General features: G+C 38.0%; 1 protein-coding gene across 2 annotated transcripts in view; it reads left to right on the top strand.

Annotated features, from left to right (window-relative positions):
• pde3b (phosphodiesterase 3B) overlaps positions 1-17,060 on the top strand; it is a 112,577-nt gene that overhangs the window by 83,156 nt on the left and 12,361 nt on the right. For both annotated transcript variants that reach the window (XM_007887531.2, XM_007887530.2), the window contains exons 3-4: positions 12,086-12,343; positions 13,074-13,231. In XM_007887531.2, the coding sequence (XP_007885722.1) occupies positions 12,086-12,343; positions 13,074-13,231 (416 nt within the window). The remainder of the gene's footprint in view (positions 1-12,085; positions 12,344-13,073; positions 13,232-17,060) is intronic.

Below are 17,060 nucleotides of genomic sequence, written 5' to 3'. Positions count from 1 at the left end.
TATGGGACCTGGACAAATCTGATCCAAAGGTGGCATTTCTGAGAATGCAGTGACCCCTTTCTTCTCTTCCCTCCCCCCCCCCCCCCCCCCCTCCTACCCCAAGTACTGTGTTAAAGTACTCTGGGAGAACTCTGTTCAAGCGCTCTGGGACACTTCCCTACGTACGTGTTGCTATATAAATGCAAGTGGTTGTTAAAGTGTCAGCCTAGACTGCGATATCAACCATTTTTTGGGGTCTAAAGGTTGCAGCTTCCTCTTGCTCTCCCACCTCCTTAGTCATTCCTGTCCAACAACAACAAAATTACATTTGTATAGTGCCTTTCATGTCGGGAGGATGTCCCAAGGCGCTGGACAATCAGTGTCTTGGATTTTTTCCTTGCGAGAAATCTGTCCACAGAGGGATATTGTGAAGCTTGTGGACAAATGCTACTCTACAAACAGGATATCTTTGTAGTGCAATCCACACTTAATTTTCAAGTAAAAATTTGGCTAGAGCAAATGAAACATATCCAAGTTAAATTGAAATACTTGAATTTGAGAAATTGTAATGTGTTCTTTCAGGAGACCAGCAGCTGAGCATTGATGTGTTACCATCATTGCTGGGCATATCTTGTCTGCCACCAATATGGTACCTCCAACTCTCTTAGGAAAGTTTGCCGTCAGCTGTCAGCCTATTTTCCTTGTGAAAAAATCTTCAGTCCCTAATATTGATACATTGCTCCTAGAGGAATAAATGCAGTCTTAAATTCTAGGTTCACACGTGATAAATGGCCACTTAGGCGACCTTCTTGGAGGACTGCCCATGCCAATGTGTGAGTTGGCCTTTTCAGGAGGAGGGGGAAAGGAAATCAAGTAAAAATGAAAGTGCCTCTTATTATTACAGAAGTACTCTTTGAAAATGTTGACGTGCAGACTAATTTTTCCAGATCTTTTCCATAGAGGTTTATTTTGGTTTCTGCAGCGTGTCTAGGAGAGTCTGACTGAAATTGCTTTAGAGTTCTGCAGTCCTCATTACCAAGCACACGATTTATTTTGCAGGCTTTTGTTTCACGTGTGACGTTCAGCTTATCCTAAACCCGTTGAAAGTCGACACTTTATTTTCTTTCTCAACAGTTTTTGAAAGGCCTATGTACAACAGCAAGGTTGAATATTTTATGTTTGCGGCACTTTGAGTCTCTTTATCAATGCAATATTTAAATGTTTAAAACCCATTAGAGTGGAACTCTTTTGATGAACCCCACGCACTACATTTGTTTTACTCACAAATGTCACTGTTAGTGCAGCTGAATTTAATTTACATCACTGGCCTACAATGTTTTCTGCCAGCTGCTTTCCCGAAGAGGCAGCAGCAATGATTGAAATTCTTTTTGCACGCAGCTAGTTGATTAGTGAAACCAGTTCTGATGAAGTATCGCACCAAAATGTTACCCTTCTTTCCCAGATGCTGATTGTTCTGTTTTGTAGAATTATCAGTTTTTATTCCAGCTCATATTTCCTTTATCTCAGCAAGAAGAAAAGCTCCGCTTGTGTTTGGGGAAAAAAAAAATGACAAGATTGCAAGTTTGCATTTGGCTCAAAGCATGTCGTAGAAAATTGTCTGGAATTTTTTTAAATTTAAAGTTGGGTTCAGTTCTTTCCAATGTGCAATAGGTCATAAAAGTATTGACAGAGGTCATGATGTGGCCATTAGTCATGACGTCAAACATGGCAACTGATATTTGTTTTTGGGTGTTCCTATCCAGTTTTCTTTGGAAATATTAACAGGACTGCAAACTGGAAATGACGTGAATGAATTGATGCCTCAGCAGATGGCAATTAACGCTTATCAGAGATATAACTGTTTTAAGCCTTTCAAGGATTCGTCAGTGATTTTCAATTTGACGTTGAATTGGAAGCAGTCTTCTTTTGCAATTCCTGTCATTTTCTGCACTTGTTCATAAATCTATACGGCACCAACGTATATGAAATAAAAGGTGACCTTTGGGTGATTAAAAAAATTAGGTCCTCCCATCTTTTAAAGGTTATTTTATTCTTTTGTTGTCAAGTAACAATAAATTATCAGTCACAGAACTGTATTGCATAAGAAAAGATTTATAAGCAATTCATGTGTTAAGAGTTATTACACTTATTGAGAAGCTACTGCTGTTTTAAACTCCGCTTAAAGACTTGCTCGTATCTCTATTAGCAGCATTTTTATGTGGAAAAGATTAATTCACCAATTAGTAAATTCAGCTGTACTTTCCATAAAATGTAGCTAAAAGTTGGAAGTTTTGTTTGGACTCTGATAACCAGTATATCTTGGCTGAGTACTGGCTGTTGTTGAGAGTTTCGACCCATTAAGCTTGGGGTTCCTACGTTCCTGCTAGTAAGAATCCGGTGTGCTACAGAGCTACATCCCTGTTTACCTGCATTCATGCTGAAAGATTCAAAGCCTTCATTGGCTGCCTGCTGTTTCTTTTCTTTCACTACCAAGTTTCAATGACCTCAACATTAAGCACATAACAAAGTCTTGGCTTCTAGCTTTGAATGAATGCATCCAAGTAGACATTTTATCAATAGAACCATCAGTTAACTTCAAGACCACCTTATCTTGCCTTTTTTTAAATATGTTACCTCCAGCATATCTTCTAAAAGCACTGCCAGGTTTGTTGTAGGATTCATTGATGGAAAATGTGTGTTGTGTAAATGGAAAAGTTGGGTGAAGACAGGTTGGGTTTAACTACGATGCACTTCCCTTTCCCAACACAACGTGCTAGCATTCAGTGACCAGTTTACACACGAGGAATGGCGAATTTGGTAGTGCCCATAATAATAGCATATTTGTTACATTTGATATAACATCTTGTCACCTACAAATGCCTCAAAGTGCTTCACAGAATTTTCTGTAAATGCAGTGATTATATTTGTGGGCAAACACAGCTGGTTAGCGCATAACAATATGTCACAAACAGCCATAAAATTAATGTTTTTTTAATGTGGGTGATTTTGTTGACACTGTGAACCTCCCTCCTTCTCGTTTTGAATAAGACTACGGGATTTTTAACATCTACCCGAACAGGCAGACAGGACCACAGTTTTAAGTCTCATCAAAAGCGCAGGACCTCCAACATTGCAGCAGCCCTTCAGGTCTGCTTTGGAGTGTCAGCCTCGACTATGAACTATGACTATGAAGTTCTGCACAGGGCGTAAACACAAAACATCAGAGGCAAGTGTGCGGCCAACTGAGCACGAATGACTACCTGGTATATTACACTGAACTTTCAGAAGGAAGAGAAGCATAGAGTAGGGGAAGAGAAACATGTCCACTTCAGAGACACAAATAGATTCCAATATCTTGCTTGGACAAATATTCCTGAACTAGCTTCTCACGGTTGACAATCGTGGCTTGACAAAATCAAGTTAAATTACCATATATCACAATAACTGGACTTGATTTTTTTTATGATTCATAGAAGTCGTTTAATTGTGCATTACACTTTCTGCTTGTCTAATCACAACCAAGTAGAAATTTACATTTTGGTTAATGTGATCAGTGAGCAATACTCAGATAATTGAACACATTGAAGATTCTCCTGAGCTGAGGTATTAATCATTGGATACTCCACTTACATGCATACTTTGGGCAACAATACAAAATACATTTAATGTTTAGCTGATAAAGTGCTCTGAAATGCTATTGTCAGTTGGTGCAACTGTGTATTTGGAAGCTCTTTTAAACAATACGTGGTGACGTGTTGATTTGTGATTTGTTGTATTTACTGTAAGATACATAATCACAAAGAACCATAAACAACATAAATATGAAATCAGTCATGACAATCTATACCAATACTCTCTTTCTCTGCAGATATTTTACTGGAATCATTATTGCTTCTTTTCCTAAAACTTCCACAACTAATCTTGAGGTGCCTTACATTATTTAACAGGATCACTAACCTCCACCAAGTTGCTTACTAATATGATGGTCCATTTAAATAAAAGGCATGTTTTTGTAATCTAGTTTTTAATACAATTTGGTGCTGGGCACGACATGTGGCATCCTAAACACTGGATATCTTCTATTCCATAAGCTACCAGTGATAGGAGATGCCCAACAATTGGTGGAAGGATAGTTTTAATGTAGGAAATAAAAATATTGGTAGTGTAGTAGTGTTCACAGTGTATGCCTAGGGTTAGATTATAGTTGAGGTTTTGCTATTATTTTCAGCTGTGCATTGAATGTGTAAAACAATCATCTCCGAATGTTGATTTGTGTTTTAAAGTAAATGTAAAGTAAAATGCGATGTCTTTATAATCAGCAATCCTCCCTCAAGAAATCTACGAGTATGCTGCAGAAACCTTACTGTTGTGTCTGAACTCCAAGCTTTCATTGCTTGGATGCAAACAAAATGGCTGTAAGTTATGGTTGGAAATTGTTCTTTAAAGTCTTTAGCTTTCTAAAGAAATGAAGGGTCAACTTGACATAGACTGAAGTCATCACAGAAATATTTTGGATTTGAAGTTGGGGTCTTTGATCTCTGTTTTTCTGTCAAAAATGACACTGAGGCAAATAACATTCAACCTCCTAGAAAGCGCTGGTTACAAAGGTACCTGACTGTATTATCTAGAAATTTGTTCTGAAGTCTTGATACACTTTTTTCTGTTATGATCTATTTGCATATAAATGATGAAATAAATACATTTTCAAGCAAAAGGGAAGTTCAAAGTCCGTGATTCCTGATGCAGAACAGTTCTGCTTTTTAACTTCAGTCATTTACATTAAGCATGACAGAAAGGATCAGAAATCTTTAAGAAGCCTGCTGAATAAGTGACTTTGCCTGGCGTCTGCGTAAAAGATTGCTTGATTAGTTACCGAGCTCTTGATTTTTATAGTAAATCAATAAAATGAATGTGTTTTATAGTGAGATAGGGTCCATGTGGGTGGTGTTTTGACTGTATATATTTTTGCAGTGCAAATAGGTGTTTTGTTTGATTACTGGCAGATGGTTAATGCTTGATAATTTATTTGACAGCTGGCTTACAGTATCATTGTATGATCAAAGAGATTTGCGTGCAGAATTACTTCATGTATGAATCAATCTGATCAGAAATTTCCTGGCTGAGGATAATGGGTCAGAAATGATTCTGTCGTCATCATTTGTTTATAACCCTTCAACTGCTGTCGATTCATCAGAGACTTTCTTTGACGGTCAACCAGTTCTCCACATTATTAACTCACAAACTGATGTTTGAATACACACTAATGCAGTATTGCAGTAATAATGCCATTTACACATGGCAAATTTAAAAACTTGGGAAACTAATTCAGCACTTCTTGATCATGGATTTATTTGAAACTGATCCACTAAACATTAACCTGATCCTAGTAAAGGATTGTTGTGTCATTATGTAAAACTCATCTCACAAAGCTGAACCATTAGTTTAGAACTGTGCTGAAATTTGATTGTACGGCTGGGAGGGTAAATAAGTTCATCTATTCCTATCAGAAACTAACATTACTGTGCAATCTGCCTCTCTGTAGAAAATTTGAAGTGGTGCAATAAACCTTTATTTGATGCAGTTCTTTACAAGTGTACAAACCAGTTGTGTTACGTTTGCCTCAAAACATGCTGCCTAAACACTGATTGTCCAGGGCCTCCCGACGTGAAAGGTGCTATATAAATGTAATTTTGTTGTTGTTGTTAAGACCCTGGAGTTAAGGAGCTATTCTGTTGTTTATTTTTTTTGTGACCCTTTCTGAACAAATGTCTCAAATGTCTTTCTCTTTTATGCTCAAATATTAACCTAACCTACCATCAGTCTTTGAACTTTGAAATCTACAAAAGAAATGACCACAATGTAATCACTCAGGCTTAAAATTTTGTAACAAACAGTTTGTTAAAATTCTGACTATTTTACTGAAACCCTCTGCTGCGCTTGTCTGTTTTTCAAGACTGTTGTTTGCCCTCGTACATACAGTACACTGTACAAGGAATATGAAACTGCACAGATGTATTTCTTTTAGAAATTTGAAAGTGTTGAGGTGTCCAAAAGAAAGAAGGGAGAAAGTATTGACGTCAAGATTACGTAAACGCTTGTCACCCTTTAAATGAAATCCTGCCCTTTTGTATGAATTTCATCTTTCTGTAAGCTGATCTCAGGCCTTTGATGTACCACAGATGAAGGAGAAAGCACACTAACCTATTTCATTAAACAAGGGAGTGAATGAGGCTGAGGCACTGCATGACTACACATGCTCTACTTCCTGTGTTTACAATTGGCTGCACAAGATCCTGCCTTTCAGAACTCCGTGGAACGGTTAGAAATTATTTTTTCAAATGTGTGGCAAGAATGCATTTGAAATGTTGCATAAGGTGCTGTATGTACGGAGAGCATATTGACTGAAGTTTGAAAACTAAACCTCACACAGCTTTAGGGTGCTACTGTCTTCAACGAATTTCACCCGCTATATGTTTTTACTGTTAACTTGTGTTTTCTCTTGTTTTTGCATACTACCCACTGGACATTACTAGACTCTCCCAGGGCACAATGAAAAATGATCCCTTCGCCAATTATGACTGACATTTTGTGTTTTGGTTGATGTTTCCCCAAACCAGAACTTTACCATGTTTATCAAGTAGACTGTTTGAATGTATAGCCATGACAAACAACATAAATGATCCACATGTCTGTTCTCCATCATTTTGATCCACAGCACCAATACTAATAGCTGTTGATGGTACCTTGCAAATCTAATCTGTGGATAATTTGGCTTTTGTGTGCTGAGAATGCTATTATAATTCTGGTATGCAGATTACTGGTTTAAATTCAGGCCAGCATACATGCTAAGGCAAAAAAAGGTTGTTGCCATTTATTTTTCCTTCAGCTTTTTCACCATTAATTAATGGTAGGTGCATTTTACCGTCGTGCATTTTTCCTCCAGAAAAAGAGAATAAGTAAATATATTTTGTTAACAAAATTTAAAAAGCAAAGAAGATTGTAGTGGTCTATGGGAGATCCAGTGATGAGCTCTGTGCTCATCCAGTTCTAATAGTTGTTTTTCATTTCTCCACATCTGCTGGTCTCTCCACACCCCTGATCTGCTCCAATGCTTCAAAGTTTTCCCCTCGTCTTCATCTTTGCTTTCTCTACTCTCCTGACGCAATCTCAGTGGTCTTTAGACTAGCTCTGTAGTGCGCTTCTCACAGCTGATTTATTGTGGCTGCTGGAATATAAATCTGCTGTTTGGCTTTTTTTAACGCAAGTATAAACACATACATACATACATATATTCATTATGTAGATAACAAAGCGGAAAATAAAAAGAATTGTGGAAAATGAGGTCTGAATTTACTGTTTCTTTATCATTTCTTTGACTTTGCTTCACGCTCTTTTGTTTTAATGTTTCACTGATTTTTGCGAGGGATAAGTGGTGAAACTACCTGCAACGCAGTCCTGGTGGTGAAATTTAAATTGCCATGAACTGAGTCGGGTGAACAGGTTCAAGTTTTATGGTGATTTCCACGTGACTTGCTACAGTTTGTTTCCAAGCTGGACTGAGTTAGGATCAGTCTGTCTGAAAGTTATCTGGAATGAACCAAGTAAAGGTACGTTGTAGCCTGGTTGGGAGGCATGGGATTCTATCTTTTTGTTCTTTCTTTATGTTGACCTGTGGCTATCAAGCCAATTTATTGAATCTATATATTTTTGAATGGGACAGACTACGTTTAGGTGCTAGGGTTGACAATTAAATTAAGCCGTGTGCATGTTGCTTTGCTGCACACGGTGCCACCTCATTTTCTTTCTCTAGAGATTTCAAATGCAATGACCAAAAACACATATCGATGCAAAGACAACATAGCAATTAAAAGGTTTTATCTAAGCATTGTTCTGCGTTGTTTTTAGTTCCAACGATTTATTAGTCACTTTGGACTCTCATGGTTTTTGTCTTGTGGAGAAACTTGGCATCTAGTCGGTAGCTTTCCTTGATGATGCAGCCAAGATTGTTAACCTGTAAAATAAGGTGAAAAATATTGCTGAGTGTTCACCTTGCCTTTGACTGTAAACATGGCTGCAGGTATTGGCAGCACCAAACTCTTATGTCTGCTGCTAATGCGCTGTAGCTGCTTTCGGAGATGCCCTGAAAACCAGAGTAATTCCACACTACTTTAGAGGAAACATCACTCCATTGCATTAGCCCCACTGAAGTTGGTGTCAGCGCTAGACTATAAAGGGTGCATAAAATAACTTCGTAAAAATGAAGATGAATGCTTAGGCAAGCGATAAAAGTTATTTTATTGTATAACAGCTGGTGACACTGATCCAGCAATGTTAGTCATCCTGTATCAGTGACAAGCTGGGGAATCGGTGTGAATAACAGCTGGGAGATTACAGATTGGTTTGGGTCTATAAACTAATGTAGCATGCTACAAAATGGTCACCAGTTAGCATTTCTGGGTCCTCGGGTCAAAACTGATTTGACTTCTATGCGCAGGAAGTCAGGCAGTCATCGCCCTAAATGGAGAACATTTGCAGTATTCAATGAGGTCCACAATGTGCTGTTAGCAGTCCTGCGCTAAGCTGAAGCATCTTATAACGGGGTTGGTCTCTATTCAGCTACTTGTAGGCAATAATCATGAATCCAAACAGATTTCAAGGATTTCCCTATTTCCCAAATTTCCCTATTTCAAGGATTTTTTATTGATAATTACAGTACCCAGCTTTGGTCAACTTCTAATGTACGAGGACATGCATTTCAAGCTTTTAAACTAAACTGAGGTGAATCTCCTGCATTTACTCCCCTGAAGTAAATCAGTGGTGTGTGATTGCTTCTGCTCACAATCACATTCGCAAGAACTCCCAGCCATTCCTTCCACACCACCCAAAGCCTACCCTATCTAACATGGACTATAACCACCTACTGTCTCTCCTGGGGAAAGTTCTACATAGATAGTTCCTGATCGAAGATAATCGAGCTAAAATTGCAGAATATTCTTCCCGTCCCAAATGTCCCTCTTTAAACTCTGGTCTTCTTCCCTCCACATACATTTGATTTATGGCTATCCCAACAGCTATAAAGCTTAGAAATAATTATGCCCCTTGTTTATCTCAGCCTGTAAATACTCCAATAACTTCCAATCTCTTTCCCATGCAGATGCCTCAGTGCCTTTATAAAAAGTTAAAGAATCACAACTGCTTCTGTTCCATAAATTAGTTAAATACCTAGTTAAATAACCATCTTGAATGTATATCATCTATATCATGCAGCATTTAAAAGACTTGGATCATATACATTGGAACATGTCTATGAACGGATAGTTTGCCCAGTCACGTTCCTTGGATGGTTGTCTAGCCAGCCTGCCATATGTTTACATGTAAATCATGTTACGTGAACACATAAGCTTCCCAACTGGCAAATCAATTGTAGGTCCCCAGCTATTATATTTTCATGGTTTGCTGATCTAACTACTCTAGCAATTAGGATAACAACTTTGGAACTATTATGTACAAATCAAAATGCTTTTTTATGTTTTCATCTGTTTCTAATCTGTGGATGGCATTAAAATGTTTTTGGAAAAAATATTTATTTACCAAAAGTTAATTAATTCCATTGTCTCAAATGTCAACCAAAATCAGTGCAAGCTGTTAGTGGAAAAGTATGAGATTCGATAATTTGCAAAATATCAGTTAATACAGTGTAACAAAAGCTCTGAATAGATAGGCAATATTGATGACATTTTGATTTGAGTTAACAGGAGGGGATATAGCTGGCGAGGTTGTTATGTTAAATTCTGGGCTTTGGTTTTATCTTTCTAAGTTGGTGTCATGCATTAGACGAAAAATATGCCTCAAATATTGAGGTAGAATTATTTTATTTCGGGGACAAAAATAATTATAACTTTTTTTGTGTTTGTTTCTGGATAACTACAGTGCAGAATAATTAACAGAGTGGAGATTAATAGCTCAACGTTTTGCATAGTTGTGGCATTGTTGGATTGTACAGTTCTGAAGTGTAACAGGTAGGATGAATTGACTTTCAAGAATTGCTCGCAGTGTCACTCACGTTAAGCAATTGCTGACCCAGGGAGAACTATGAAGGAGAACGCCATACTGCATTGCTGAAATATGCTTTCCGATGTGTTGATTAGGGAATATTTAGTTTGCAGCAGGGTAGCCTTAGCAAGTTGATTTGTTAATGTGTTGTGGCATGCAGTGGCAAAATAAAGGCTTTTGCATGTCGCCGAGAGGCTTATGATCCTCATCTCAACATACTGTTGCTGAGAGGCACTGAGCAGCACAGATGGCACTTGACTGGAGAGACTGAAAGCAGTGAACCTGAATTACCGTTACACTCTGTTTTGCCGTTTGCTTAGTAAGCTTCAACAGCGTGAGCTGAGGTTTCTAACAATAATAGCAGCAATATTATAAGAAATACCCTGAAAGATGAACTGATGATAATAAAGCATATGATTTTGATTGGCAATCAGTTTCTGTGTAGCTTGCTACAACTCCTTTGCAGGACTTGGTGCAGTGCAGCCATCTAGTGGTAAGAAGCAGTGTTAGCACAAAGTTATTTTTATGATAAAACCACCGATGTCATTCATACGTCCTGGTGATACCCAGTACCTTTTTTCAGAGAGGTAGAGGAGGCGAGGAGTGAACTATATTGCCCTCATCTCAACTGATGAAAAGGCATTTGTGCTTAACTGCATGTACAAAGATGTGGTTAACCACTGGCGAAGTGCAAATTAGAAAATACTTTCTGCCGATGATATTTTATGACATTAGAAATTTAATTCACTCAAGCTTTTTTTTTTACAATTTAATGAAGGTCGTGTACATTTATCAAGTCTCCAAAGTTGGTTCCTCACTGGTGACAACCAGTGTAAAGCCAAAGCAGTGTCAGTTTGCATCCCAAAAGTCACCTATTCATACAGATGCCAAATTACAACTCACACCGGTATTAGTTAGTCTACTACTGTTGCACCGTTGCGAGGCTGAGGCAGTGAACACTTGACTAGCCATTTTTGTAGAAAAATCTGCGTTAAGATATTAATGTAAGGCCATATGCTTAGCTAAAAAGAAAATGAAGCGTTCTTTTGGAAATGAGTCTATTCTCTACAATTTTGGTTTTAGATGTACTTGGTGTTGACTTTCATTTATTTTGTCTGACAACATATCTTAATCCAGCATAAGGCACAATATTTCCTAGTGTTCATCAGCAACTTCAACCTCAAAATGACTGATTTGCCCCACGATTTCAGTAAATGTGTAATAGTAATGCAGGTCGTATGGTGACTTACATCAAAGAGTGATTTAACAGTTGTTCGAATTTGGAATGATCTGCCTGAAAGGGTAGTGAAGTCCGATTCGATAACAGCTTTTAAGAGAGAACTGGATAGGTATCTGGGGAAGACGGGTTTGCAGGGTTATGGGGAGAAAGCTGGTGATTGGGGTTAGTGAAAGTGACTTGCTCTGTCAAGAGCCGGCACAGACTCGATGGGCCGAATGGCCTCCTTCTGTGCCGTAACATTCTATGAATCTATGAAACATTACATAAGAAATGCTAGACGAAAAAGGCCAAGGTCCATCCAGTTCGCCTTCCACCTTAATTATTAGCCTCATCTCCACCTGTTGAATACTTGCAGGCTGAAAATAATAAACTACAACACTCTTGGATATCTCAGGTATTTTTCTTTTTAAATAGGTAAACGTAATGAATTTAAGTTTTTTTTTTGAGCAGCAGATGCCTTGCCTGTAAATGGATTTCTTCAGGACGTTATATGAGATAAAATATTTCTGCTGGAATTATTTATACTGATTGTTTCAACTGTTAATGAAGTCATCTAAGCAGCATGCAAAGTGGTGAATCCAGCAGCCAGCACGTTCTCCTTATTCAAAGTTTTACTTGCTAAGTGTCCTTGTAAGGAGCACTGTAGCTCTGTTATGTTTGTACAGCAACTGGAGTATATGGAAGGCTTTGACGGCGACCCAAATTACTGTATGATTGTAATATTGCAAACCAGATGCAAATGGCTAAAGAGATCTAACAATCAATGACATAAAAATGACATCAGTGACAATAACCCTGTACATTTTGTTTCAGAATTCCACCAGTGGGTACGCTGTGGATCTTGCAGTTATGAGTGAGGCTCACAGTTTGGTGACAGACCTGCTTGCTGACCTTTCCCTGCCTTCCAATGTCACCTCCTCTCTGCGAACCATCAGCAGCCTCATTGGCTCCCAGCTTACCTTCTCTAATACGCATCGACCAAAAGTGAATCCGCTGACATCGTTCTCCGATTCGTACCCTTGTGTGGAAATGGATGACTTGTCAGATAAAGGGGAAAGGGTATTTCCAAAGGTTAGATAAGTATATGAACTGTTCATTAAAGTGTGTGATATGAATAAGCAATGCTATTGAGATGAGAGAAGTTCAAGTTGTAGGAAATCATCCTTCACGATTTGTCATTGGGTTGAAAGCACTGTAGAATGTGAAACGATTCCTCTTTGCTCAGTTTGTTAAGTACACACCTTGAAGCTGTTGTCATTCCCTCTGGTCTGCAAAGAGAGTTGTATCAAGTTGAAAGCACTTTTACAGGTTTGTTTTTAGTAATTTCTAAGTTCTAAAGCCTAACAAAATTTTGCGTGTGTGTGTTGTATGTGTGTGTGTGTGTGTTGTATGTATGGGTGTGTTGTGTGTGGGACTGGGGGTGGGGTGAGAGAAGTGGGAGTGCAAGAGAAGAGAAAGAAGAGTTGTGACAAGTTGGTAACTGTGCTGGAATGAATGACCACATGTAAATACCACACTCAAAGCCATTATCAGAGAATGCTCATCAAGTGTTATTTGCTATTTTGCATGAAATTTGAGTCTGGAGACCTTAAAAAATATATATATTCCTTTTCCACCAAAAATATTTATCTATCCAGTGATTATCATCGCTGTCAGAACAGGTTATAATATTATGACAGTTTCTCATGGTCATGTTCATGAGCAAAGCCAGGCTACATTACATGTCATATTTTCAATTAAATATTTTTTTTTCTCTCTTCCCCTCCCCAATACACACACACTCACACAAAACCACAAAAAGCGTCTGAGAAGAAGCTTACCTACAGGACAACTGAGAAGAAATACAGGAACGTGGACAACCACAACGTCAGCCACTGGCCTCCCCACAATGGAACCCGCCCCTCTCAGGTGGGACCGAAGCAATGGGATGAAGCCTCATGCGGAGAGTGGAATTATGAGGTAATCTATACCTTTACGAATTGTGTCAAACATTTACGTTTTAGTTATACTTGGAATTTAATTTATAAGTTAATAAGTTTCTCTTCTAGGGTAAAATAGCTGAATACATTTGTTTACCTATACTTTGCTCACAAAATGCACAAATAATTCACTTCACAATATATTCTGTGAAGCGCTTTGAGACGTCTCAACGACATGATAAGGCGGTATGTCAAATGAAAGGATTATTATATTATGATTATTTTATTCATACTACTTATTGGTCACAAATTCCAACAACAAATTGCATTTATATAGCGCCTTTCACATTGGGAGGACCTGAGGAGGGACCAAGGCACTGTGCTGCCCAGGGTTTGCACCCGAGCTGCGAGTTGGATTTGGTAGGGATGAGGGCCAGGGGGGGAAGGGGGTGTGAAGATGACTGAAGGCACGGTCAAAGAGGAATGTTCTGAAATGGATCTTAAAAGATGCCTGACTGCCGATAATGGAGTGGGCAGGGCGAGGGATGTGAAGCAGGCCACTGCCTGACAAATGACGAATGGTAGGGTTTTGGAAGGTCACAGGGGTAGGGTGGGGCAAGACTGTGGTGGGATTTAAAAGTGAGGATAGGAATCCTGAACTTGATCCTTCAAAGCGTGGGGAGCCAGTGGAGCCAGGTCAGGATGTCATTTCCTGTAATTCAGTGCAACCAGTAAGTGCAGTAGTAATGGAGGGTACGGGAGTGGCATTGTAAATTTAGAGGTGATAAACATGACTAGTGCAAAGTGGTAAGTGGTTTTGATAGGAAACTGAATGGTGCTTGGGTGGATGCACAGCTTATGTGATTATACAATTTATAAAGATAAGTTTTACTGTATTAAAGAGAGAACCGAGGATAGAGCCCCTAGGAATGCCACACATGACAGTGCGGGGGCGAGAGGAGAAACCATTAGCAGATATGAAGCTGGCAGTGTTCATGTAATTCCTTGTTTTTGCACTTCTATAAAATATACATGTATCCTCCATCTTCCCGTCTTGTTTCTTTAATATCTTCACAGCAAAGAACGTTTAATTTAAAAGTTTTCCACATATGAATAGTTCATAATGATAATTTGAGGGCCTCACTCATTGGCACTTTTATTGATCAGGCTAAGGAGGTCCCTGTGAAATGAACATTTTATCAAAGTTCTCAATGTCAGGAGTGTACATTTTCCTTTGTTACATGATCTAAATTTTACACATTTGTGTGCTATTTATATTCATTCCACTAGGTGGTAGGATTGAACTATATAGGAGTTCATTTTGAACAAGCCAATCTACCCCAGTATTCACATACATATTTCCAGTAGAATGTGAAGAACTCCTTAATACCTTTAAGTTGCATATTGTTTAATGTATATTGCACACTTACAAAGTTTAAGAAAATCTAATGGAACATGTACTCAGCCGATCTTATCTCAGTTTTATGTTTTGTATACATCAGGAATAAATAGAGGGTGTTTATGCAAAAGACTGGCTCACTCACTTTATTAGAATTTCTTTCTATTTTGTTCCACTCAAATTAGGTATTGTGAACAGGATTATTCCAAGAGGTAAAAGAGCGAGCACATTCTGTTTTGCCATATATGGAATCAAAATAGTTTTGTGAACATTGTATCTAGGCAATACCTCCTGGGATGAACGATGCAGCCCATGACATTGCAGTGGCATGTTATAAAAATCTGTTGTAAACTCTTTTTGGGTCGCTGGAAGGGGTGAATCTCTTAAATTAAATATTGCTTGCCAAAATACATCAGCAACATAACAAGTTTCATGCAGTATAGAAGAAAGAACTTGCATTGTTATACCATCTTCTTGAATCAATACCTCAAAGTGCTTAAGAGGTAACTACTGTCAAGAATAATGACTTCTTGCAGGCAAACACAGCAGCTATTTGCACCAGCTAGGCCCTACAATGACCAATTAATCTGGAGGCTTATTGGGCAGGATAGCAGGAAAAGATCACTTTTTTTTGATAATGTGATGAGACCTTTAACGTTCACTAGATAGAATATTCACAAAACTATATGTCCACTAAAGCAGTAATTAACCATTTGAAGAATTTTTGTACCTTTTATTGCCTGTGCCATTTTTGTGAGAATACCTCTTGGTGAATATGTCAATTGGAGATAGTGCTGGGAGTAATATGACTGCCAGCAAGTGTAGCTATATTATTCCTGAGCCGATCGATGTCATGCATATTATCCTCACACACTGTGTTGCTGAAACAAACTGCACATTGCAAGAGTTGCATACGCAATTAATGTTACTAAAGTGTTAATATACTGTTACACCTTGGTGTGCAGGTGGGTCCAGGTAAATTCCTTTGGCTGGTCACTTTTTTTAAACTGATGTACATTAAAGATACATTAGAGATCCATTAAAACAAAACAGAAAAGAATTATTCCTTGGTCAACAATTCCCAGGTAAAATTAGTCATTCACTTCATGGCTGTTTTCTGGCTTCTGTTAAATTACTATTTTTATATCATTTCACATGAAGGTAAGGGATAAGTTCATATCCGTGAATCCTCACGTGCACAGTTTCTAATCTGAGCCAGGAAATCAGGTTACGTTCACAGGGAGGAAGGGAATACTCTTAGCAGTAAGAGATTCTGGATTGTGCTTTTTCCAGGGATCAGGTAAAATAACTTTTATGAGTAGTCTCACAACCTGTTGCCCGTTGAATTATGGAATACTGCAGAGTAGAAGGGATTTAGTATTTGAAAAGAAACACCCAGTCACCTTCGTTTTTTTAAAAAAATGTTGAGGGAACAATGCATGTAGTTTAAAACCTATATACAATTGCAACTTATACTTTTATATTGTTTGATTTCAGTCCAGGCTGTGCAGATGAACTGTTTATTTGTACATAGAGCCAAACATAAATATATTCACCCACTTTTAGATAATTTAACGGTCAAGGTTTTGATTTCGCCTGCAGTTTTCTTAAGAATGCACTTTGCCCTTGTTTGTTCCAGGTTATATGATTAAAGGCTTCAGATTGTGCATGTTGACCTTCAATGACTGTTTGAGAAGAAATGATCTGACATTTAGGAAATAAATTTGACAAATATAAAATAAATCATCCATTATAATCTGGCATTTGATAATGTCAGTATGGCACAGGTGTGTGCGTTCATGTATTTAGCTTATCTTTTGATGAAGGACAAAATCGTGTGAAAGATCTGGTTTATTTAGCATTGTAAAACCCTTATATTTCTTGTGTAATAACTCCTGAGAATTTTATATTTGAACATGCAAAGAAGCTCTAATTTGTTACAAGCAAACATTACGAAAATCTAAGACATGTACAAATCATATTTTATCCACTTGTGATTTTCTCCTTGACTTATGACTGCTACTCTTTAAGTGGATCAAGCCTTCTAAAAGGATAAAGCATACTGTCTCATTAAGCTATCGCTGTTTGTGTGATAATTGATCCACATTCCTGCTGCAAACTATCACTTAGGATATTTGTGATTATTCACAGGTGACAAGCAGGACATTGGTTGTGATCTCTCAACCCATTGCCTGGCATTATTCACAAACTTCATCAAAGTGTAATAATTTATTGTGAATAAAACCAGAACATCAAATTGAATGCTAAGAAAATCTGTAATAAATCCTGCAAAATACTTTCATAAATTCCCCAGTATTTTAGAATCCCCTATTTAGAGATATTGTGTCATATGAGTTGAGTTGCTGGCCTTTGAAAAGTTCCTGTTATCACCTCAGCAACCTATCTAATAATGGAGCTATTCAAAATTGCATGCTGCTTTTATTTCAAAGAAAATAGAATTCATTTGAAT

The sequence above is a fragment of the Callorhinchus milii genome, unplaced genomic scaffold, assembly GCF_018977255.1.
Source record: "Callorhinchus milii isolate IMCB2004 unplaced genomic scaffold, IMCB_Cmil_1.0 Scaffold17, whole genome shotgun sequence".
Lineage (NCBI taxonomy): Eukaryota > Metazoa > Chordata > Chondrichthyes > Chimaeriformes > Callorhinchidae > Callorhinchus > Callorhinchus milii.
This window is presented reverse-complemented; position numbering and strand designations above follow the sequence as displayed.